The 24,650-nt window shown below is 40.9% G+C and overlaps 1 protein-coding gene across 5 annotated transcripts in view; it reads left to right on the top strand.

Moving 5' to 3' along the window:
* Positions 1–24,650, top strand: part of ECPAS (Ecm29 proteasome adaptor and scaffold) — a 103,525-nt gene that overhangs the window by 65,286 nt on the left and 13,589 nt on the right. For all 5 annotated transcript variants that reach the window (XM_042965169.1, XM_042965168.1, XM_042965170.1 and 2 more), the window contains 14 exons: positions 2,841–2,964; positions 7,925–8,070; positions 8,481–8,535; positions 9,349–9,463; positions 10,168–10,236; positions 13,267–13,384; positions 13,669–13,836; positions 16,584–16,663; positions 17,264–17,369; positions 18,140–18,187; positions 19,248–19,369; positions 21,246–21,396; positions 22,326–22,391; positions 23,788–23,877. In XM_042965169.1, the coding sequence (XP_042821103.1) occupies positions 2,841–2,964; positions 7,925–8,070; positions 8,481–8,535; positions 9,349–9,463; positions 10,168–10,236; positions 13,267–13,384; positions 13,669–13,836; positions 16,584–16,663; positions 17,264–17,369; positions 18,140–18,187; positions 19,248–19,369; positions 21,246–21,396; positions 22,326–22,391; positions 23,788–23,877 (1,458 nt within the window). The remainder of the gene's footprint in view (positions 1–2,840; positions 2,965–7,924; positions 8,071–8,480; positions 8,536–9,348; positions 9,464–10,167; positions 10,237–13,266; positions 13,385–13,668; positions 13,837–16,583; positions 16,664–17,263; positions 17,370–18,139; positions 18,188–19,247; positions 19,370–21,245; positions 21,397–22,325; positions 22,392–23,787; positions 23,878–24,650) is intronic.

The following is a 24,650-nucleotide window of genomic DNA, read 5'->3' as shown; positions in this document are numbered from 1 at the left end:
GTCTTCACAGCATTTATCACAGTTTCTAATTGCCCACTAGACTGAGGCAAAGTCTATTTTGATCCCCATTATGAAACAAGTGCCTGGCAGTGTGATTGGTAGTAGTAGGACCTCAATAAATGAACGAAGAGACATTTGCATAGAAGCCAGTAGACTCACAAAGGAGGGTGTGAGTACTTCTGTTTGGGAGACTTATGTTAGGGTTTTGGAGGTGAGGTTCCTTTTGGGCCTGGAAGGATGGCAGGGAGACAGGAAGCAGGTTGGGGTGAGGACTAAGGCCACTGAGTGACAGAGCCAGTGTTAGGATCCGGGTCTCTGGAGTCATAATCTGGTATTTTTTTTGAATTTTTTTAACGTTTATTTATTTTTGAGAGAGACAGAGCATGAGCGGGAGTGGGGCAGAGAGAGAGGGAGACACAGAATCTGAAGTAGGCTCCAGGCTCTGATCTGTCAGCACAGAGCCCGATGCGGGGCTCAAACTCTGGAATGGCGAGATCATGACCTGAGCTGAATTCGGAGGCTTAGCTGCCTGAGCTACCCAGGTGCCCCAATAATCCAGTATTTTTAATGTGAATTTTTTTGAGCATGACTTATACCACATTAGGTTCTCCCTGGTGTCATTGACATTGTAACCTCTTGGGGAAAAGCTTACAGTGTCTGCTTTCTTACCTTTTTTTCTTTTTAACAAATTCATGGGAGAGATGGATTTCCTCTAGTTTGATTGATTTTTGAGAGAAAGGGAGCATAAGTGTGGGAGAGGAGCAGAAAGAGAGGGAGAGAGAATCTTAAGTAGACTCCACACTGGCATGGAGCCTGATGCAGGGTTTGATCTCATGATAGTGAGATCATGCGTGACCTAAGCCGAAATCAAGAGTCGGACACTCAACTGACTGAGCCACCCAGGCGCCTCTCTTCTAGTTTTATTTAGATAAATGAAGGTTTGTCTGGATTATTAACTTGTTACTGAAGTTATTTTTTAAGAGTGTAGAAGGACAGAGATAATACGAAACGCTAGAAACATGATGGAGAGATTAAAGTTTAAGAATAGTGAGAAAGGGGTCGCTGTATGGCTCAGTGGGTTAAGCGTCCAACTCTTAATTTTTGCTCAGATAGTGATCTCATGGGTTGTGAAACTGAGCCCTGCATCAGGCTCTGCACTGATGATGCAAAGCCTGCTTGGGATTCTCTCTCCCTCTTTCTGCCTCTCCCGAACTCACGCTGTCTCTCTCAAATATAAATAAACATTAAAAAATACATTTAAATATCCCAGAAATAAAGGATCATGAGATGAGATAAAAACAGGTACATGGGGATTCATTATATTAGTATTATCTTTACTTCTGTGAGAGACGGAGACAGAATCTGAAGCAGGCTCCAGGCTCTGTGCTGTCACCACAGAGTCCATAGTGGGGCTCAAACTCATAAACTGTGAGATCATGACCTGAGCCGAAGTCGGACACTTAACTGACTGAGCCAGCCAGGCACCCCTATTTCTGGAATATTTAAAGTGAAGTCTGGGTATCCTATCATTCATAAATGGAGTTAAGGAATTTTGTTTTTGTTTGTAATGCCAGTTATGTTGTTAGTAACAATGGGAAAAACGTGTGATAAAGGGTACATAAAATGAATCCTTACTATGGGATCCTCTGTGTTGAGATACCTTTTCTCTGCTTAGAATTGCCAAAGCAGCTTTTGACCAGGAAAGCTGCAGAACTGAAATCCTGAAATTCTTTTTCCTCAGAGTCGGAAGCTCTCAGCACTTGACACGTCACCGAGACCAGAGCATTTAGTTGATTGAGCTTAGGAATGGCTACACTGTGGTCTGTGTGCCGAGTTCTCCCAAAGGTCGCTCTTTCCATGCTCCTCACGGGGACCCTCTGTTCTTCATTCTCTTCTCAGTCCCCACATTCTTAGCTGTTTTCCAGTTTACAGTAAACAGAAAAATGCTGAAGGGAGCTAAGACAGGCCCAATTCCATGTTGTCAGTGCAGTGATTCATGCTTGTGAAATGTGTCAAAATTTCTAAACCAAATTAAAAAAATTTGAGTATATACTGTATAGAACTTTTTTAATGTTTGATTTTTGAAACAGTTTCAAACTTACAGTGCAGTGTAAGAATGATATAAAGAACTCCCATATACCCTTCATCTAGATACACCAAAATTTAACATTTTATCGCATTTGCTTTATCGTTCTTTTTTTTTCTGAACCACTGGAGAGTAACTTGCAGACACCACGTAATTCAGGAGTGCAAAGAGGGAGGTGCTAATGAATTAATACATTGTAATGGCTGCTGTTCGTAGTGCAGTTACCGCACATGAGGATCCTCTGGAAACCTTAAACATGTTACCGTCATTCCCTCCTCGCAGCCTGATGAGGCAGGTGATGGTGTTATGCCCGCATTACACACAAAGTTGAGACTCGGAGTTTAAATATGCCTGTGTGGCTAGTGAGAGACAGATTAGAATTTGCCCCCAGATCTGTGTGGCTTCACAGTCCGTGCCCTTTTCCCCAAAGTTACTGGTATCACTCTTCCCGCAGTTAAAAATCCCTGCTTAGTGGTTCTCTGCTGAGGGTGAAGAGTGCAGTGTGGTGTTGAGGTCATTCTCTACATTCTCCGTTCCCTCCCCTCCCCACCCCACCCGTCCCCTGTGAGCCACCAGGTTAGGTGAGAGCAATCCAGTAAAAAGCGTAAAAACAAAGCACGTTGACGGGGTTGATACCAAACAGCCTTTGTGTGGAAATAGACGAACGTGTTGATACCAAACAGCCTTTGTGTGGAAATAGACGTCTTTGGGAAATGTTCTCGCCGATTTGCGGCTTTTGTTTCCTTCCGTGCAGGCCAAGCAGATAGAGCTGCAGTTCACCATCGGGGAGGCCATCACCAGTGCTGCCGTAGGAACGAGCTCTGTGGCTGCCCGAGATGCCTGGCTGGTGACTGAAGAGGAGTATACTCCCCCTGCTGGTACGGTACCTGCAGCTCATCCCTTCAGAATCCAGTAACCCTTTCTGTTCTTGTTTGCACATTTGAAGCAAAAGAAAAAATGTATGCGTTCCATTTTAACTTTCTGTAAAAATATTTATATCATCTTGGTTCAGTCAAGAAAAATAGTTGGTTAAAGGAGAGTGAACACAAAATGAACAAGAACTTCTTTGTTTAGTCCTTTGGCAAGCAAAGGAATTCGCTATGTTGTACCTTCAAGCTTAGGCTCTTTTCTGGAGGGTTGGGGTATTTAGCCAGTTTCAGAAGTCGCAACACAGTTCCATTGCCAAGCTGTGTGTCCCTTCATCCTTTATCACATAATGAAACCTCAGGGTCTTCTGTTGGTGTTCCAAGTACCTCTGCCCAGAGGGTCTCTGGCTTTCCGTAACTATGCGGGAGAGGGAGGGTGTGGTTTCCGACTACGTGTCATAGATACTATGGTTTCATATGTCTTGTGGTTCGATTTCAGTTTGGAATTGAAAATGAATTCTGTTTCAGATACTGAAATATATTTTTAGTCCTAAAAACAAAAGAAAAGTCACCTGATGTTTTATATGTTATCTTCTCAGTTAAGGAAATGATAGTGTTTTCATGGTAATTGTTGCATTATGAATTGTATTTTACCATGAATACACTAGTTTTGCATTTTGCATTTTTGCATACGTTCACCTGTTCGTTAACCACCATAAAGAAATGTAAAGGGAATGGACAGATATACTTTCACTTGCTATCTAATTAGGAGAGCTATAACTTGACAGAAGCTGATAGGGCTAATTCTCTGAGGCTTCTCTCAGTGGGTATGAGGCCAGGTAAGGAGGATTGTCTATAAATGGGAGAAGATACTAAAGGAAGGGAAGTGACCGTTGTTAACAGGCAACCAGACTGGAAGTAGAAACTCGGAGTTTGCACATGAGGGGTGATGTTGGAGGCTTGATGGTAGTGAGGGCTCATGACGCGGAAGAGCAGATCTGCTGTAAAAGCCATGTTTCTGAGTCCATGGATTTCTCTGTAGTGACTTAAGCAAATGAAGATTAATAGAGAGGTACCTATGCCCGTCTTCAGACTTACAAACTTCCTATGTCTCATGCTCTTCTTGGAAGAATTTGTTCTTTGGTTGGCTTGGCTCTTTGCTCATCCAAAAGAGTCTCAGTTAAATTGTCCATCAAGTGTTAAGGTTTGCCCCATCTTTGTGTGTTTAGGGAAAGGAGAGCATAAAATCCTGTGAAGTGGGTAATGATGACTTTTCGACCTGAATTTTGATTATGCATGTTTGTCATTCTCCTCTGAGTGCTACTCAGCTTTTTTGATGTCTTTTGTTGTAGTGTACTGATCTGGCTTCGAATAGAAGATACAGTATTGGAGAAGCCACTTAGGGCCTAGGTCTTAGCCATCTTAGCATCTCAAGCATGTAACACAGTACCTGGCGCAGTGTGGGAATCTGATCAGAGCTTGTTTACTTGGTGATTGCGGCTGCTTAGGTGGCAGACCTACAGATAGCTGGAATTGTGGTTTTGGGAAGGTAAAGGAGAGATTGTGTTTGCCTCTGAGAACTAGAACTAGATTTATTTATTGAATGAGAGAGAGAATGCATGGGGGAGGGATAGAAGGAAAGAGAGAGAGTGGATTCCAAGCAGGCTCGACGTGCAGCACAGATCCCAATCCACAATGCAGAGCCCGATGCAGGGCTCGATCTCATGACTGTGAGGTCATGGATGAGCTGAGCTGAAATTGCGAGTCAGACACTTAACCAACTGAGCCGCCACCCAGGCATCCCTGAGAACTAGATTTATGTGACCAGTGAGGAATTAATAGCACCTGCCTCTGTCTTTTTTTTTTTTTTTTTTAATGTTTATTTATTTTTGAGAGAGAGAGAGACAGAGTGCAAGGAGGAGAGGAGCAGAGAGAGGGGGAAACACAGAATCGGAAGCAGGCTCCAAGCTCTGAGCTGTCAGCACGGAGCCCAATGCAGGGCTCGAACCCACGAACCATGAGATCATGACCTAAACCGAAGTCGGACGCTCAACCGCCCGAGCCACTCAGGTGCCCCTGCACCTGCTTCTTTCTGTATCCGAATTCCTATGAAGAGGGGGATGTCCCCTAATAGAGCTCTACCTTTTTCAGGCTTTTTGTTGGCTTTGTGGGAGTCCTATTCTGGCTTTTTTTTTTTTTTCCCTTAGGAATGTTATCATTCTAGGGTCTTCTTCTAACCATTTCCTTCTTTCTGAAATCTTGTCTTACCTATATTCTCCTTTCTTTTTGGTCCAGTTGGGTTGCATTTTCACCCAGGCCTTTACCATATCCCCAGCACTTTCTTGGAACATTTTTCACCTAGGTTTTGCAAGACTGTGTTTGCCTGTGTTTCTTCCTTACCTCTGACCTCTTCTCGTTGTCCTTCACTGGTCTTGTTCCTGCATACTCCTCACTGTGCTGGGATGTCCCAGTTCACTCACTCCAGTATATGTTGATGGCCCCCAAATGGATATCTCATCTTAGAACCATTGTGTTGTACTCCAGAACTATATTTCCATTAGGTGTGTCCATACACAGGTCCCCTAGGCTCCACTGTAGCTAGATGCCTGACTCTGAAATCACCTCTTCCTCCTGTTGGCTTCCCAAACCGTTTGCCCTCTTTATTTCCCAAAACTATTCTCTCTTTAGTCCCTATCTCAATTAAAAGTAGCACTGTTTCTATCCAGTTTCCTGGGTAGCTGAAAATCCTGCTTTTACAGAGCTTTATATTAAGTGGGGAGTTGGCAAAAAGCAAATAAGAGAAACACGCAACATGCTAAATGGTGACAAGTGCTATGGAGGAAAGTATAGCAGAGAAAGCGATAGATAAAATTTGGGTAGGAATTTAGAGTGCACGGGGCACCTGCTCTCAGGGAGGTGTCACTAAAGTGAAGACCTGAAACAGAAGAGCATTGGAGGCAGAAGGAGTAGCAATTGCAAGCAAGGCCCTGAGGCATGAGTATGTTTGAGGTCAGTGGGACTGGAGTAGAGTGTGTGAGGGAACGGGGAGTAAGAGATAACATAGAGGGGCTTTGTAGGCTACCGTGGGGGCCTTAATAGGAAGCGGTTATAGGAGGGCCATGGTCTGACTACATTTTAAAAGGGTCATTTTGGGGCACCTGGGTGGCTCAAGTCGGTTAAGCATCCAAGTTCAGCTCAGGTCATAAAACTGCAGTTTGTGAGTTCAAGCCCCACGTCAGGCTCTGTGCTGGCAGCGCAGAGCCTGGATTCTGCTTTGGATTCTGTCTCCTGTCTCTCTCTCACTTTCTCCTCCCCTCCTCACACTCAGGCTCTCTCTCTCAAAAATAAACAAACATTAAAAATAAATAAATAAATAAGTCAGTCAGTCACTCACTCACGCACTCACTCAGTCACTCAGTCAGTCATTTGTATTTTGTTGAAAGTAGTCTGGAGCAGGGCCAGGGCAGTGCAAGGAGAATAGTTAGGAGGCTCTGGCAGTATTCCAGGTGAGAGAGGATGGGGACTTTACTGGGATGGATGTGAAGAGTGAGAGGAGTCAGGGATGACCTCGGAGGTTTTGATGCGAGTAGCTGAAAGAATGGAATTGCCATTTAACTAAGATGGGGGGCTGTGGGAGATACAGACGTGGTGGGTGCAGGGAGAAATCTGCTTTTCTGACTCTTCTTCTCACTCCTCCCTCTCAGTGTTGGAATGCCCCAATGCCCCCATAGGTGAGTTGTAACCAGTATCTTCATGGACATATCTGGAAGTCAGTTGGATATATGAGTATGGCATTTTGAGGAGTCACAGTTTGGAAAATATTTGGGAGTATCATGTAAAGATAGTTTTTAAAGCCATGTGTTATGTGTAATCGCTGAGGGGTAAGTAGAAAGGAGAAGAGATCCAACAGCCAAGCCCTGGGGTCCCCAGAGTTCTGAGTTTCAGTAGATGAGGAGAAATCAGGGAAGGACACTGAGAAGAAGTGGCCTGAAGTAGGGGGCCCTGGAAGGGAAGTGAAGAAAATCTATGTAGAGGGGAGGGAAAGGACTGGGATGGGGATCAGCCAGGTCTCACACTGCTGAGAGATCAATTAAGATGAACACTGACAAGTGATCATTGAACTTAGCAACAGGATGGTAATTGGTGACTTTTATAAGTAATTTCTGTGGAGTGGAGAAGGTAAAAGCCTGATTTGGAGTGGGTTCAAAAAAAGAGGAGAGAAAAACTTAGACTATTGAGTATAGACAACTACTTGAAAGGTTTTAATGAAAAGCAGTGATTCTTGACTGTAAGAGGGAGATTTTACCCCGTGGGGGACATTTGGTAATGTCTGGACACTGGACAGGGCGGGTGCAGCTGGTCTCTAGAGAGGGGAGGCCAGCAAGCTGCTGAACATGCTGCAGTGCACAGAATGGGCCTGCAACACACTTGCTGGCCAGAAATGTCCGAGGACTCTGAAGTAATAAAGGAGAAGAAAAAAAGGCACGTGTAGCTAGAGGAGGAAAGTCAAGTCTGAAGAGTTTTGTTTGTGTGTCAGTTTTTAGATGGGAGATGGAAAAGATGTGGTAGAGAAGGAAAAATTGCTAAGACCAGAGAGAGTAGGGATAATTTTTGTTTAAATTGGCTTAATTTTTTAAGAGAAGGTTTAGGTTCACAGCAAAATTAAGAGGAAGATACAGAAATTTTCCATATGCCCCCTGCCCCCTACACCTACATAGCCTCCCCCGTAGTAGGAATAAGTTTTCATTCTAGGGAGCTAAAGTTACGAGAGTACCTTTGAAGGTTTATTTAGCTTGTGTTGGGTTCTGAAGTAGACGATTACCAAAATTCTTTCAACAACTTAAACACCTTAGTCATTCAGATACTTATATGTTATAAGCTTCTTGTGTTGAATAAATATTAAAATTTAATTTTTCCGGAAACTCTGTTTAATTATTTTAATTACTTCTATCATTCCTTTTTTTCCCCTCAGGAGCCAAAGTGAATGATGTGGTCCCCTGGGTGTTGGATGTGATTTTAAATAAACATATTGTCAGCCCCAACCCACACGTGAGGCAAGCGGCCTGCATCTGGCTCCTTTCCCTTGTGAGGAAGCTAAGTACCCATAAAGAAGTGAAGGTAAGCCATGCTATAAATGTGCTCAGCACCTTTGGAAATTGTTTATGAAATATTTATCATTGAAAGCCGGTAGGAAGAAAAGTGTATGAAGGGGAGGGCCACAAACTGATAACAGATATTTTGAAATAAGCTGTACATGAAAGATGACAGCCTGATCTATATCGGTTAGAAGATGATTCTAAACTTGAAGGTATAAAGTCAAATGGTAAGGATAGGGAGGCTGAGAAGTGGTCCAGCCTTCAGGTAATTTGGCTGCCTTCAGAGACCAGAGCATAACATAATAGGTAATGTGGCTGCCTGGGGTTGGAAGACTCCAACAAGGTGTTGTGTACGCTGAGAAAAGATTCTTACCCTCCCTTATCTACCAAGAGGTAGAGTTTGTGTTCTAAACTCCTTTCTTCTTCTTTCAGTCTCACCTGAAGGAAATTCAGAGTGCATTTGTTTCCGTTTTGTCAGAAAATGATGGTAGGTTATTGGTAAATATTTGATTTCCAAACTTCAGTAAACTTGTATTTTAAATTTTGAAAAAATCTAGATTAACGAGCATAAAAGAGGGACAAAGGAAGGTCGATTCTTATTGACTGATTTGATTAATTAGATCATGTTCTTCAGTTTTGCATTTAAGAATGGAGCTGAGGCCTTGGGGCACCTGGCAGGCTCAGTCAGTAGAGCATGCAACTCTAGGTCTTGGGGTTGTGAGTTGATACCCTATGTGTGGCGTAGAGTTTATTTAAAATAAAAAAAATTAAAAATGGAGCTGAGGCCTCAATGATAGTATTTATAAACAATCGCTTTCTTTTACTTCTGATTCCTTTCCACTTTGTGATGTAAGTCAGGGGAGGGTGAACGTGTTAGACATTGAAATAAGTAGCTCTGTTTTAGAAATTGTTTCAATATAATAGAGTCTCGTATTGACTTTTCACTTAAAAAACATTGGACGTGGATGTGTTGAAATCCCATGAGGCTGTTGTACTTCGCATGAGTATGCCTTGTAGCGCCCTGATCCTCTCTCACGGTGCCTGCATGCCCAGGCCCAGCAGTGTGGACTTGGCTTGTGAATTGACTCTTGTGAATGTAGTTCTCCTTTACAGGGACTTTTTTGGTGCCATGTCCACTGATGATTTAGTATGTTGTAACAAAATAAGCAGATTGATGATGTTTTCATATCTTTACTTTGATATTATTTTGGATTTCTGTTACAGCTTTTTAAAAAATCTAGTGATGGCCAGAAGACAAATTTCTCTTAAAGTAATACTATTCTGTCTGACTTGTGTGCAGAACTTAGCCAAGATGTTGCCTCAAAAGGTCTTGGGTTGGTGTATGAACTGGGCAATGAACAAGATCAACAGGAATTGGTTTCAACACTTGTAGAGACACTCATGACTGGCAAAAGGTACAGTGAACTTGAACATTTCACATTTAAACACGTATAGCAAATTTTGCACATACTGAGAATATGCAGTGGAAGAAGGAAACGTCAGCTTTTGGTGTTCCTGTTTATTAAGCTCTTGTGGATTGCATGTCAGCGATTGTTCTGCAGTGGAGAGTGGTTTAATTACTCAGTGTATCCTGTTTAGACGGTAAAGTGAAAGAAACCAAACTACTGTTCAGAAACATGCCAGTAGGTCGGGCTTTGAAAGTTGAATGCTCTCGGACAATCAAAGCATCGGATTACAAAAATACCATAATTGCTGTTGACTAAATGAACATGAAGATGTGGAGAGGAAGCTTGCATGTCTTTTGTAGCTTGATCTGTGAAGAGGATGAGAGGGGCGATCATTCTTGTAATTGGTCACTGCTTTATGTCACCTTCCTTACAGGGAGGATAGTTTTTAATGGGTGACCACATTTAATGCAGTTTAACTTGACGTGGGATGTCTTTTATGTCTCTTTGTTCATCCTAGAATTCATTTTACAAAATTCTTAGGCTTATTGGAAAGGATTTAGGTGACTTTTACATCTTGCACATGGTAGATTCTTGCTGTGGAGTTTGATGTTAATCAGTTTATAAAGGAAATGAATCAGTTAGTTGAATGAAAAAATTTCATTGGTATGAAAAAATTGAGGCTAATTTCAAGTCTTATTGTTCTGCTTTAGAGCGAAACATGAAGTTTCTGGAGAGACAGTGGTATTTCAAGGGGGAAGCCTTGGCAAAACACCCGATGGGTAAGTGTGCCAAATGCATTGATTGTTCATCATAAACACCTTTAGTCTTGTCAATAGAACGCTCACAACGCTGATTCCCACCTTCCTAGGAAATGTTGTATGTTAATGGAAGAAGAAAACGTCTGTGGAGAAAGTGTAGTGTCTCAGCTTGAGGTTCTTGGGAAACAGACTGTGAGGTGGAGGTTTGTCTGCTGGAACCTGAAATGAAGAGTGCCCCAGCCTTATCACCTGGGGGAGCAACGAGGCAGGAGAGAGGGTTGGTGGCCCAAGGAGGAGCTGACCTGCTGCTAATACTTAAGCAGATCCTGAGCTCTGGAGGATCTGGGCTGGGAGGAAGGGCTGGGCTGGCCCTTCAGAGCTGTCCTGCTTTGAGGGGCCAGGCCTTTACATTCCTCTCATTAGACTTTAAATCCCCTCGGTGACTAGGCATCAGTGGTGGGCCTCTCTGGAGAAGGACCTGACCTTGTACTGAGGGCAGTTCTGTTAGCTCCCGGGCGGCTGAGTCCTGAGGAGGGGTCTGGCAGCACAGCTTGGCATCCACTGCATTTCGTTTTTTGGGGGGAGCAACTCTACTTGGTATTGTGGGGTCTACCAAGTTAGCATTTCAGATTAGTTCCTAGAGCTTTACCCTCTTTTTGTCTTATCATTATTTCATTGTGGTTATGCTGCTGCTTTTCCTTTGAAAGCCCTCAGGTCAGACTGCTCAGCTGGCTGGGCCTTGCTGTGACATCACACAGAGCCCTGTTTCAGTGTTGTCTACAACACCGGAAACCAGTTGTTTGTTCTGTCCTTGACTTTCTCCCATAGCTCACTGTTTCCACATTGAAAGTAATATGTTTTTTTTAAGTTTATTTATCTTGAGAGAGTGAGTGAGCACTATCAGGGGAGGGGCAGAGAGGGAGAGAGAGAATCCCAAGCAGGCTCTGCACTGTCAGCACAGAGCCTGACTTGGGACTCAGTCTCACAACCAGTGAGATCATGACCTGAGCCGAGATCAAGAGTCGGAAGCTAACCAAGGCACCCAGACACCCCTTGAAAGTTATTTTTGTTCCACTTACCCTCCCTGTAGACTTTTTCTGAAAAAGTGCTCTTTTCACAGAGTAACACAAATAATCGGGTCTTTGAGTAAATATTACTTGTTCAGAGGAAAGTTAACAAGACTCAAAAGAAGTTATCAAGATTGGGGTGCTGCAGTACTACAATTTGTATGGAATCTCAGAAGACCCTGAATAGCCAAAGCAGTCTTGAAAAAGAAAAGCAAAGCTGGAGGCATCACAATTCTAGACTTCAAGTTATAGTATAAAGTTGTAGTCATCAAAACAGTACGGTACTGGCACGAAAATAGACACATAGATCAATGAAACAGAATAGAAAGTCCAGAAACCCATAATTATGTAGTCAGTTAATCTTTGACAAAGCAGGAAAACATATCCAGTGGAAAAAGACAATCTCTTCAACAAATGGTGTTAAGAAAACTAGACCACTTTCTTACACCGGACAGAAAAATAAAGTCAAAATGGGTTAAAGTCATAAATGTGAGACCTGAAACAATAAAAATCCTGGAAGAAAACACAGGCAGTGACCTCTTTGGCATCAGCTGTAGCAATTTCTTTCTAGATAAGTCTGCTGAGGCAAGAGAATCAAAAGCAAAAATAAACTATTGGGACTATATTGAAATAAACAATTTCTACACAGCAGAGGAAGCAATCAACAAAACTAAAAGGAACCCATAGAATGGGAGAAGATACTTGGTAAATGACATATTTAATAAAGGGTTAGTATCCAACATGTATAAAGAACTGATACACCCAAAAACCAAATAATCCAATTAAAAGATGTGAATAGACATTTCTCTGAAGAAGACATACACAGATGGTCAACAGACACGTGAAGAGATGCTCAACGCCACTAATCATCAGGGAAATGCAAATCAGAACTAAAATGAGATACCATCTCATACCTGTCAAAATGGCTAAAATCAACAACACAAGAAAACAGCAGTGCTGGCAAGGATGTGGAGAATAAGAAACCCTCGTGCACCATTGGTGGGAATGCAAAATAGTGCAGCCACTGGAGAACAGTATGGAGGTTCCTCAAAAAGTTAAAAATAGAATTATGGTCCAGCAATTACATTCCTAGGTATTTACCAAAGAATACAAAAATACTAATTCAAAGGGATGCATGCACTCCTATGTTTATAGCAGCACTATATACAATAGCCAAGATAGGGAAGCAGCCCAAGTGTCTGCTGAGGTAGATGAATGGATAAAGAAGATGTGGCATCTGTATACAATGGAATATTATTCAGCTGTAAAAAAGAATGAAATCTTGCCATTTGTAGTGAAATGGATGGAGCTAATAAAGAGTTTAATGCTAAATGAAATAAGTTAGAGAAAGATACCATGTGATTTCATTTATATGTGGAATTTAAGAAACAAAGCAAAGATCATAGGGGGAAAAAGAGAGGAAAACCAAAAAACAGACTCTTAACTCTAGAGAGCAGACTGATGTTTACCAGAGGGGAGTTGGGTGGGGTGACGGGTGAAATCGGTGATGGACTCAAGGGGCGCACTGGCTGTGATGAGCACAGGGTGTTGTATGGAACTGTTGACTCACTATATTATTGCACATAACGCTCACTGTATGTTAACTAACGGGAATTAAAAAAAAAACTTTAAAAAAAGATGGGCTGCTGTAGCTTAGAAAAGGCTTAGGGATGATAGAAGTTGTCTTTAAGTGACTTTCATGGTTCTGAGAGATTGGTGCACAATGTAACGAAGAGTTACCCGCCTCCTGAGGTGGTGAGGGCTCCGCCCCCATAGGAGTCGCAGGGATCTTCAGGTCATTTATCTGGCATTGTCGATAATTGAACCAGGTGACTTGTATATTCCTCTCACCCTGGTTCTCTGCCTCAGTGGTGATGAGATTGAAAACAATTTTAAAATGTCCCACTAATATTGGTGAAGTAACTTACTGGGCTGAAGGCAGAGAAATACATTATTGTATGCTTTGTGTTTGTTTGTTTCCAAGCCAGGGCCTCTCTACTTACAAGGAGCTTTGTTCTCTGGCAAGTGATCTTAGTCAGCCAGATCTGGTGTATAAATTTATGAATTTAGCCAACCATCATGCGATGTGGAACTCTAGGAAGGTAAGTTCCTATCACTGGATGGTTTTTACTTTTTACTTCCAAAACCAAACCTGCTACGTTGGCAGGAAGTGGCAATTGATATGCAGTGTATTTTGTAAGAATCTGGGATGAGAGAGAGCCAGGCCACCACCCAGGCTCATTGGTAAAGCTGGGACACCCAATAAATCAGGCTGTATTCAGGGACAAGTTTGGGAGGGGTAATTTTGTGATCTTTATATATTTAATGTATTAATATTTTACCACAGTAGATGTATCTGAGTTACTTCATCTTTTTATTTTTCTAGGGTGCTGCTTTTGGTTTTAATGTGATTGCCACCAGAGCTGGAGAGCAGCTGGCTCCTTTTCTGCCTCAGCTAGTTCCTCGTCTTTATCGTTATCAGTTTGATCCCAACCTGGGCATTCGACAGGCCATGACAAGTATTTGGAATGCATTGGTCACTGACAAATCAACGGCAAGTATCTGTGAACCCTTGTCTAAGATTGCCCAGTGCTCATCTTTCTTTCTACTTTGTATGCTTGTTTATTTTTTTATTTTTTTATTTTTTTTCAATATATGAAGTTTATTGTCAAATTGGTTTCCATACAACACCCAGTGCTCATCCCAAAAGGTGCCCTCCTCAATACCCATCACCCACCCTCCCCTCCCTCTCACCCCCCATCAACCCTCAGTTTGTTCTCAGTTTTTAAGAGTCTCTTATGCTTTGACTCTCTCCCACTCTAACCTCCTTTTTTTTTTCCCCCTTCCCCTCCCCCATGGGTTTCTGTTAAGTTTCTCAGGATCCACCTAAGAGTGAAAACATATGGAATCTGTCTTTCTCTGTATGGCTTATTTCACTTAGCGTAACACTCTCCACTTCCATCCACGTTGCTACAAAGGGCCATGTTTCATTCTTTCTCATTGCCATGTAGTATTCCATTGTGTATATAAACCACAATTTTTTTATCCATTCATCAGTTGATGGACATTTAGGCTCTTTCCATAATTTGGCTATTGTTGAGAGTGTTGCTATAAACATTGGGGTACAAGTGTCCCTATGTTTGTATGCTTGTTTAAACAAATGAGCTTTCTTTCATCTTTCAATGTATCAAAGATGCTCATGGCAACATTTATTACAGTCTTAAAAATGGAAACAATCTAAATGTCCATGGGGTGGCTGGCTAAGGAAATGGCAGTGTATTCACACAAATAGAACAGTGTGTAGGTACTGGTGATGCAGTGGAGAACAGGTCATAATAGTTCCTGCCTTCAAGGAGTTCACTTCCTTGAGAAGATAGACAAGGAAACAGGCAAATGCCAAGTATGGTTTTCTCTCTTGTGTTTCTGTTATCTGGCTGCTTCTCATACTCAATTTCACTTTTAATTTTTTTTTTTAACGTTTATTTATTTTTGAGACAGAGAGAGACAGAGCATAAACGGGGGAGGGGCAGAGAGAGAGGGAGACACAGAATCTGAAACAGGCTCCAGGCTCTGAGCGGTCAGCACAGAGCCCGATGCGGGGCTCGAACTCACGGACCACGAGATCATGACCTGAGCCGAAGTTGGACGCTTAACCGACCAAGCCACCCAGGCGCCCCATAATTTCACTTTTAGATATTAGGATTTATCGGGGCTTGCCTCTGAGTACCTTTTACTTTCAACTTTATCTTCCTAAATGAGCTCATCAGTTCCAGTGAATACAAATGTCATCTTTGTTGTGATGGTTCCCAATCTTATAATTTTGGCCCAGACACGACTTGCGTTTCTGACTTGCACATCCAAATGCCTTCTTGACATCTTCACTTGGATATTGTTTCAAGATACCTTAGACTTAAGAAGTCCAGAACAAGACTTAAAAAAACAAGCTTTCCCCTCTCTTGTCAGCATTTATCCATCTACCCATGCCAAGAAACTTGGTATCATCTTGGTTTCTTGTCTGTCTTGCCCCTACACACAGTTGAATCCAGTAGCAAATTCTGCTGATTCTGCATCCGAAGTATCCCTTGAATCCATTCTCTTCTTTCCCTAATTTCCTGATTAACAGGGTATCATCTTTCTCTTTTCTTTGCCTTCCTTCATTTAATAAGCAACCAATTAAAAACAAATTGGATTGTGCCATTTTGGGTTAAGTCCTTTATTTAAAGTTAACTAAAGGAGTTAGTCCCTGCACATGTGTGGCCTTTTCCTCTTGCTCAGTTTGGTATCAGGTTGAGTGTGCTCCTGTTCATGGTGATAGGCACTTGAGGATTCAGCTTTGAAGGCTCTAGGAGAGTATTTGGTATTCCTGGGTCAGTCAAGATCTAATAGGCCAGTTGGCTTTACAGATCTGAGTCCAAGGCACAGGCTGAGGCTCTTGAGATGTATCATCTCCTTATAAGCAAAAGGTGATATAGAATGTTTAGAGGTGGACATTGGAAGATGTCAGTTTGTTAAATCATAGGTGAGTTATTCACGTCTGTCTTGGATTTTTTGTGGGTAAAGGAGGGTAACAAAACCTCTTCTGCCTACAAGAGTAAAAGTGGAAAAGCCATAGTTTTGAGATTCTTTGGATCAGTATAAAAACTGAGTCTATCATCGGTTGGTTATTACCAAATATATCAAACAAAACAGGCATAAAAGATTGAACTCACCTTTCATTCTGAGCAGTCATAATATGTCTTTATGTGCCAGACACTGTGCAAGTTACCAGGGAAGCGAAGACAAGTGAGACCCTGTCCCTGTCTTTGAGGTCTCAGTGTGATGGAGCATCGTAGTTGTTTACAGTCTGATACGCCGTGCCTAACAAGGTGCTGTGGGAAGTCAGAGGAGAGTAGCCGGTCTTCTCTGCAAAGGTGATGCCTGATTTGAATCTTGAATGACAAGTAGGAATTAGCCAGGCAAGCAAGACATGGAAGGGGATTGTAGCGAGAGGTAGTATGTACTAAGGAACAAGGGCGAGATGGCACACGATACCTTTGGAGCTAGATCGGTCACAGAGGGCTTTGTATCCATGTCCCAGTGGCTGGACTTTATTCACGTACTAAGGAAAGCAAGAGAATCAAGTTTGCATTTTTGAATGATCGTTCTGGTAGCTGGCAGCAAGCAGAGTGGGGAGAGACTTGTAGACTGAGAAGCCTAGAGACACTTAGGCTGTGACCTTCAGGGATGTGGTTAGTATGGGTGAGAGGTTAATAATCTGTGGATGAATTTCACATTTTAAATCTTACCTTTTTCTTTCATTAGGTGGATAAATATTTGAAGGAAATTCTTCAAGATCTGGTTAAGAACCTTACCAGCAATATGTGGCGAGTTCGAGAATCTAGGTACCATTTTTTGGAAATATAAGACTAGTCAAATAGAAGTGACTTTTTTTTTTCTTCAGGTTTCCAAGCTTTATACTTTTGCAAAAGGAATAAATTCATGTTACTAAAAAGCATATTTTTGGTTGGGTTAGACAATCTATGTTTAACTATTTAAAACTCAAAAAAAAACCTCTAGTTAGTGGTGTTTTTAACTTGTCTTAGTTTACAGAAGTATGACATTAAAGAAGATCACTTGTTAAATCGGCACTGTCAAGGCTTTGTAGGGCATCATTTATTTATGTATTTATATGATTTATTCAGTGCCTGCTGTGTCCTTTCACTTTGCTACCCACGTAGGGATACACTGGTAACTAAAAAGTGATGTATCCTCTCAAAGAGGCTGTATTATAGTTGTGGGACACAGACATTTGATGAGTGTAAATGTCACATGCCTGTGGTGTGTGCAGAACCAGGGAGGGAATAGGTATTGCTGTCCAGCAGTGAGGGGGTAGGAACTGGAAATACAGGCACAATCCCTATTCTTGTTTGGTAGGAATGTTTCATAGTAGAAGATTGAACTACCTTGATCTTATATTTTAAAACCAAATTGTTTCTTTTCAGCTGTTTAGCTCTGAATGATTTATTGAGAGGAAGACCCCTAGATGACATCATTGATAAACTTCCAGAAATTTGGGAAACTCTTTTCCGGGTACAAGATGATATCAAGGTATTATAGAAATAGTCTGCATTTATTCATGGAATAGGTGTAAATGGATTGTTAAAGTACATATGTTAAGTGTTTCACAACTCACTCCACAGACAGTTTTAAGAGACTACAATTTCCTCCCGAAGTTTCAGTCTTGATGTGTCTGTGAAGTTACGAGGGTGGATATCCTTAGATCTAAATTGAATTGACTTAAAAAAAAAAAAAAAAAGTGGCTACAGTCTGACTTTCTTTCAATAGAGATTTAATGATGCTGTTGATTAGGATAAATAACAGTTTGGAAATAATCCAGACTACCTCTACTTGATCAGTTTTATAAATTGGATCAGTCACTCCCAAATAATGGGACTAATTCTTTTGAATTTTTCCTAAGTGATTCAAATTTTAAATACTTGGGATATCTCACCATTAGAATTAGGTACTTCAGTTTTACCTTTCTTTTTGCTTTATTCATTACAGACTTTTAAAAGTCTTCCAGAATCCTCACATAGATATCGATATGTTTGTGTTAATAATACATTTAGCTTCTAAACTGTTATACTTATAATAGCCAGGTTTTTGTAAGGTCACAATAGGTCCTTCCTAATTCAAGGAATATATGCTGTTATATGTTCCTTGATGGACAGGGAGCCTAGTGAAACACTATTTTTACCTGGTATCATAAGTAGGATTTTTCACTAATCTGTATAGAGTCGGGGGCAGTTAAGTACACATTGTGGGGTGGATGAGAATGAAACGAATCTGTATCATGCCATACTTTCCCTCATTTTTAGGAATCTGTACGGAAAGCTGCAGAACTAGCCCTGAAAACCCTAAGCAAGGTGAAAACTCCTATCTTATCTCGGGGATGAGGTGGGGCAGGGTTTTCTGAGACCAGGACAACAGTGACTTCTTTTTTGTCATATAAGTTGACATTGAGTTGCAGTGACATGAAGTAATTGGCTTCATGTTCTAGTTCACAGTTCTTAGAGTGAATGAGAAACTGGGTGCCATTATACTAGAATACTAGTAGTTGTGACAAAGTCTATGTCTGGTCTCTTTCTGTGGTCAGCTTCTCTGGGCCTTTACATAAGATGTGACTTTCACTGGACCCTTGTAGAGCAAGCAGCATCTATCTCGTCTCTTACTATTGCTATGGTTATGTGTTAATCTTCCTTACATATTTACGAGGTTGCCAGGCTTTTTGAAATAAGTTTCTTACTTGAACTTGATTTTGTGGTATTTCAGGGACTTCTACATTCTAGCTATGTAAACCTTGCCATAGGTTACATGTAAGTAGTAAGTAGTAAAACCAGGTTTTAAATCCAGATGTTTCTATTTATTTATTTAATTTAGAGAGCATATGCGTGACTGAGCGGGGGAGGGTTAGAGAGAAAGGGAGAGAGAGAGAATCCCAAGCAGGCTCTGTGCTGTCTGCTGAGAGCCCAGTGCGAGGCTCAATCTCACAAACCCATGAGCTCATGACCTGAGCCGAGATCAAGAGTCGGACACTTAACCAACTGAGCCACCCAGGCACCCCTAAAACAGGTATTTCTTATTTCACATTTGTGTTCCTGACCACTGTGTTATGCTGTCACCCACAGTTATTGATGATGATGATAATACCTTAAGCCTTCTGCAAAGTGCTTTCTTACACATTTTCTCATTTTATTTTCGGCTGTTTCCTGCTGGCCTGAGAAAGCCAAAGCTTAGAGAGTGGAAGCATTACCCAATTCCTTTTAGTTACTGGCAGACAGAGGACTCTTTCCTGTTTCTCCCCAAAGTATCATGGAAAATTGATTAACTTACTCTTTTCTGTGGCTATGGGAAATATTTTGTTAGATGAATGCTTTATCGGGTAAGAGGTCATTGTCACTAATTTCCACACTCTGTGTATGTGAGGTTTGTGTGAAAATGTGTGACCCTGCCAAAGGAGCAGCTGGCCAGAGAACCATCGCTGTCCTTCTGCCTTGCCTTCTGGACAAAGGAATGATGAGCCCTGTGACAGAAGTTCGAGCCCTCAGGTGTGAATCCGCTGATTAAATGAGTATATTGGATTTACTTAGCTCCTAGCCATTCAGCAGAAATAGTGTGTCTCTGAATGTTAGATTCTTAGAGTATGGAGAAATGAGTTGAGGATAGCCTATTGAGGTGACCCAAGAGCATTTGTGAAAAGTTGTGAGGTAGACCATTTTTGCAGAAACAGACATTCTCATGGGGACCTTGCTTTGGACCAGTATTCTGGCGTTCTGCCTTGACCTTGAGTTAGGTATCTTACTGTGTTGCCATCAGCCCCTGCCCCTAGCAGGCACACATTTCTGTTATGTCACAGGTCCTTGGGAGTTATTGGTTATATCATTTAGTTAATATTTCACAGATTACTAGCTTTAAAATAAACTGTACCACCTGCAACAATGAATTGCTAAAAAAATGGCACTCACATGTTTAGACATATATGGCTATTTTGTAAAATTCAATGGTGAACGATTCTAGTTTGTATTGTTTTTTTGTTTTTAAACTAGACTCCTATCTAGGAATTTTATCTGTCATTTTAGTTCAGTCTTAAAATTAGATCAAATTAATACTACCAGCATAGTACCATACTTATAGTAACTGTTTCATACTACTAATAATAAAATAGCTGAGGGGAGTTTTTTTTTTTTTTTTAAAGATTTTGCATGACAAAGGCAAGAGAATTATAAAATTAAGATATTACCATTTTGCTATTCTCTGTAAGATAATCTGTGGTAATAATCATTAGTGGCTTCTAACTCCACTGGTGAAAGGCTGATGGGAAACTTTAACTGAATGGTTAGGTCAACCAAACTTGAATCCACTGATAACTCTTCACAAAAAAAGACAAGCAATGAGGAGGGCACTTGTTGGGATGAGCACTGGGTGTTGTATATAAACCAATTTGACAATAAATTATATTAAAAAAAAAAAAGACAAGCAGACATTACATGCATCCTGATGTGATGGAATAGGACATGTACACCACCACCTGTGAAAGATTCGTATTAAAAAAAAAATTGAACCTGATGTAGCCTGCAGATCTGTACAGGGGACAGAGGAGCATGTTAAATGACACCATTGGAATACAATTGATGAGAACAGATTATAAAAAAAAAGGGTAGGGACGATACTGTTAAAAAGGATTTGGGAAATGCAGTAAATTGCAATGGGTGGGTGGGCTCTGGATCCAATTCCAACAAACCAACTTTTTTTTTTTTTTTTTAAGTTTAATTATTTTCAGAGAGCAAGGGAGAGGCAGAGAGAGGGAGAGAGAATCCTAAGCAGGCTTTGTGTTATTAATGCAGAGCCAGATGTGGGGCTTGATCTCACAAACAATGAGATCATGACCTGAGCCGAGATCAAGAATTGGGACACTTAACTGACTGAGCCACTCAGGTACCCCAGCAACAAACCAACTCTTAAAGACACTTGTGAAACAGGGAAATTTGGATATCAGATTATGTGAAAAATATTATTAATATTTTCTAAGCTTGAAAATGGTATTTTGGTTGTAGTAAAGGATCCTTGTCTTTTAGGGACACATACTGAAGTTTAGTTAGGAGATACTTGAAAGTAATATGATGTCGGAGAGGGGAAGTGTGCTTGTGTGTATGGAGGAGGTATAAATGAAACAAAATTGGCCAAAAGTTGCTGGTTGTTGAACCAGGTAGAGAATATGTAGGATTTCATTTACGATTCTTCCTTCTTTCACATATGCTCAAAAATTTCTGTGATAAAAAGGAAAAAGGTAGTGTTAGGACCAGACTCTAACCAGGCGAATGTATTCCTGAATGCAATAAACTACAGAATGTCCCCATGATTAGATTTGTAGAGCTTCTTGCTTTTGTTAAAAGGACTTAGGAGTTGTGTTCTGTGTGTCTGTAGCATTAACACCCTTGTGAAGATTAGCAAAAGTGCAGGAGCCATGTTGAAACCACATGCACCAAAACTCATCCCAGCTCTGTTGGAATCCTTAAGTGTGTTGGAACCCCAAGTTCTCAATTATTTGAGCCTCCGGGCTACAGACCAAGAAAAGGTGAGTTGACAACAAGACATGTTGGTCATGGTCAAGGAGGAAAAGGCTTGTTAAGGTCCTGAGTTCTGTCTGAACAGTCTTTCTGGTGTTCCTAGACAAACTCCATGACTCAAATGATACCTTCATCACTCTTGAAATAACTCAACTCCTGTGACTACATGCAGTGTGTTTTTTGGAGGGGTGGGAGGGTGTATGAGGAGTGCTCATGTACTATTTTGTGAATTGGATGAAAGCTAGCACTTCCATTAAAAAATGGATTTATGTTTATATAACACAGTTTTTTGTACATGTTTTTTTTTTTAAGGGGTGGGTTCCACACCTTCAGAGTCCTTCTGTGGACCACTCCTGCCCTTATAAGAACAGAGGATTTGTATCTAGACTTGGGCATAGTCCAAAATTATTCTGCTCTTCAGATATACTGTAGGTGCCTAGACTGATCAAAGTTTTTTAAAAATTGTAGGTGAAACATTTGCTGTGAAAAAATAATGCAGAAGGGTAGACAGTAATCCCCTAGGAGCCCCCTCTCCCTTGCTGGTATAGTATCACTTCCTGAGGGTATCCACTCTCAGTGGTTTCCTGGGTCTGTTTTGAAATTCCTTTGTAGTCATAGCCTACAAACACAAACAAGCACGCGAATTTAAAAATAGACGATGAATGTTGTTCTACAGCTTGCTTTTTGTTATTGACAATACATCATATCTGTAGATAGAGCTACTTCGTTCTTTTTAATGTGTGTGTCATATTTTATAGTGAGGTGATTGCAGATTTTTGTCAGATTATGCAGCATCAAATGTTGTGCCTGTTCCTTTATCTGTATATTATTTTTTTGAAAATTTCCTCTAGAAACAAAGCCCTTTTATGGGTGTGTGTGTGTAGGGGTTCTTCTTAATTAATTGTATGTGCTGAGTGACTTGAATTTGTGTTCTCAGGCTGCGATGGATAGTGCTCGACTTAGTGCTGCCAAATCCTCTCCCATGATGGAAACAATCAACATGGTCAGTGCCTAATGTAATAGCAATGTTTGGCTACCTTAGAGTGTAATTTTTCAGTCTTCAGGGTCCATCAAGTGATGTAGAGATTTAAGGGGTGAGTCAAGCACCTATTGTGACTCTAGTTTTTTAGTATAGTTTTTTCTTCTTCTGCTAGATTGCTAAATGGAATAAATCATTTTCTAAATACCAACATCCATTAGTTCAGATTTGTGTTATATTAAAAGATCCCTCAAATGTGTATTTCTTTTGGCCTGCCTGTTTAGAAAGATTCAGATAGTTGTCTCTGCCTGAGCATTGTCCTTGGGAGGACCTAGGAAGGTGTAAGCTGGAGGTTCAGTAAAGGTAGGCGGCATGAAAGAGAGGGAAAGAGAACTGAAGCAGTGCTGAAATGTTTTGGTCGTGGAAAGGGATTTGCAGAAAAGAGCTGCTTGGCACTGAGGTTCGAAATTCTAAAGATCCTAGAGTCTGGGATTAGGGGTCACTAAAGTCTAGAGCCAGCTCTGCTATGCATACACTGGAGTGCTTAACTGACAAATTGTGAGCTACTGGAAGTTGTTTTGCTAAGCAGAGCGCAAGGCTGGACAAGAGAAGAAGATATTCTTTAGTGCTTATGGGGGGACTATCACCAAACTTGGTCTAAGGATATTATGTCTTAATTGGATTATTGAGGGGAAAAGAAATCTTAAATAAATAGAAACGGTTAGCAAATACCTTACAGATACGCTCATTTGTAATAGAATGTGTGTCATTGCATTTTTAAAACATAGTATTCACCTAAGAAGTTGACTTTAATAAGATGGTTTGGTCGGGCAGGCCCCCTGAAGCCAATTCATGTGTTTTACACTGAACATGAATTGGGAAAGAGGAAGATAGGCCCAGAGAAATCCTTTCTTTTTGGGTAATCATAATTCATTTTCTCCTGTAGTAAGTAAATGTTTTTTTGTTATTTTTGTTTTGCTTTTATTTTTATTTTTTTAAACATTTATTATTTTTTTTTAAGTTTATTTATTTTGAGAGAGCACCTGAGCCGGGGGAGGGGCAGAGAGAGGGAGAGAGAAAATCTCAAGCAGGCTCTGCCCTGTCAGTGCAGAGCCTGATGTGGGGGTCGATCTCACCAACAGCAAGATCATGACCTGAGCCGAGATCAAGAGCTGAACGCTCAACCGACGTAGCCACCTAGGCGCCCCTTGTTTTGTTTTTATTGTTGACCCACTGGTAAATGGTTTTTCTGCTTGTAGTACAGTGGCGGTTTTTACGTTGAAATCAGTGCATAATCAAACCAGCAATTTTCAACTTCATGTCAAATCCAGCGGGTAACATATTTGACATGGCAGTTTTCATTGATGTGGTATTGACTTCATTTTCTGACGTTAACTTTATGTTTATTCTTTTCCCAAAGTGCCTGCAGTATCTTGATGTGTCGGTGCTGGGTGAGCTAGTTCCTAGATTATGTGAATTGATCAGAAGTGGTGTGGGTCTCGGAACTAAGGTAAGTAAGTGTATTTTTTCACAAGAGGAATTTTCATCTTCATTAGTTTGGGCCACAAAAATGTAACAGCTATCATACTGAAATTCATAGTTCTCTGTAAAACTTAATAATATCTTATATTAACTATTTTGTTTCTATGGTTGCACTAATAAGTTAAAACCTGTAACTCAGAATATAAAACATGTGCCTTATTCAATAAATTCTATCTTGCTTTTTTTAGTGGAATCATTTCTGTTCCCTGGTTGCCATGTACATGCTCTCTGGGTCCTCATCATGATCAGTTATTAATGGAAATGCTTCTAGATATCGAGGCACGATGGATTTAGGTGGTGATTAGTATTTTCACAGGGGCCAGCAGGTGTCTGGTTAGAAAAATGTCTTCCTGTTTAAGATCTTTCAAGGATCAGACCCAGTCAGATTTTTTTTTCTCCTGGCAAAAGTAATACTGCTTGCATTTAAAAATTTTACCATTTATAGATCAGGAGGAAGTTAAAGATTGTCCACTAAGTTTACCATGCAGAGGTGATTGCTGTTAATGTTTCACAGTGTTTTCTTCCACTCTCTTTTCCGGGCCTGTGTCTTCTATAGCATCCTCTTTAATGACGATAGGGTATTCTGTTGTGTGGCTGTAGCATCATCTACTTCAGTCCCTCAAGGAACATCTGATTTCAGCCTTTTTGATATTAAACAAGGCACTGTGATGAATGTCTTTGGACACACCTGAAGCTATTTCCTTTGGTTAAATTCTTAGAACTGAAAATGTTAGAACCAGG

The sequence above is a fragment of the Panthera tigris genome, chromosome D4, assembly GCF_018350195.1.
Source record: "Panthera tigris isolate Pti1 chromosome D4, P.tigris_Pti1_mat1.1, whole genome shotgun sequence".
Classification (NCBI taxonomy): domain Eukaryota; kingdom Metazoa; phylum Chordata; class Mammalia; order Carnivora; family Felidae; genus Panthera; species Panthera tigris.
This window is presented reverse-complemented; position numbering and strand designations above follow the sequence as displayed.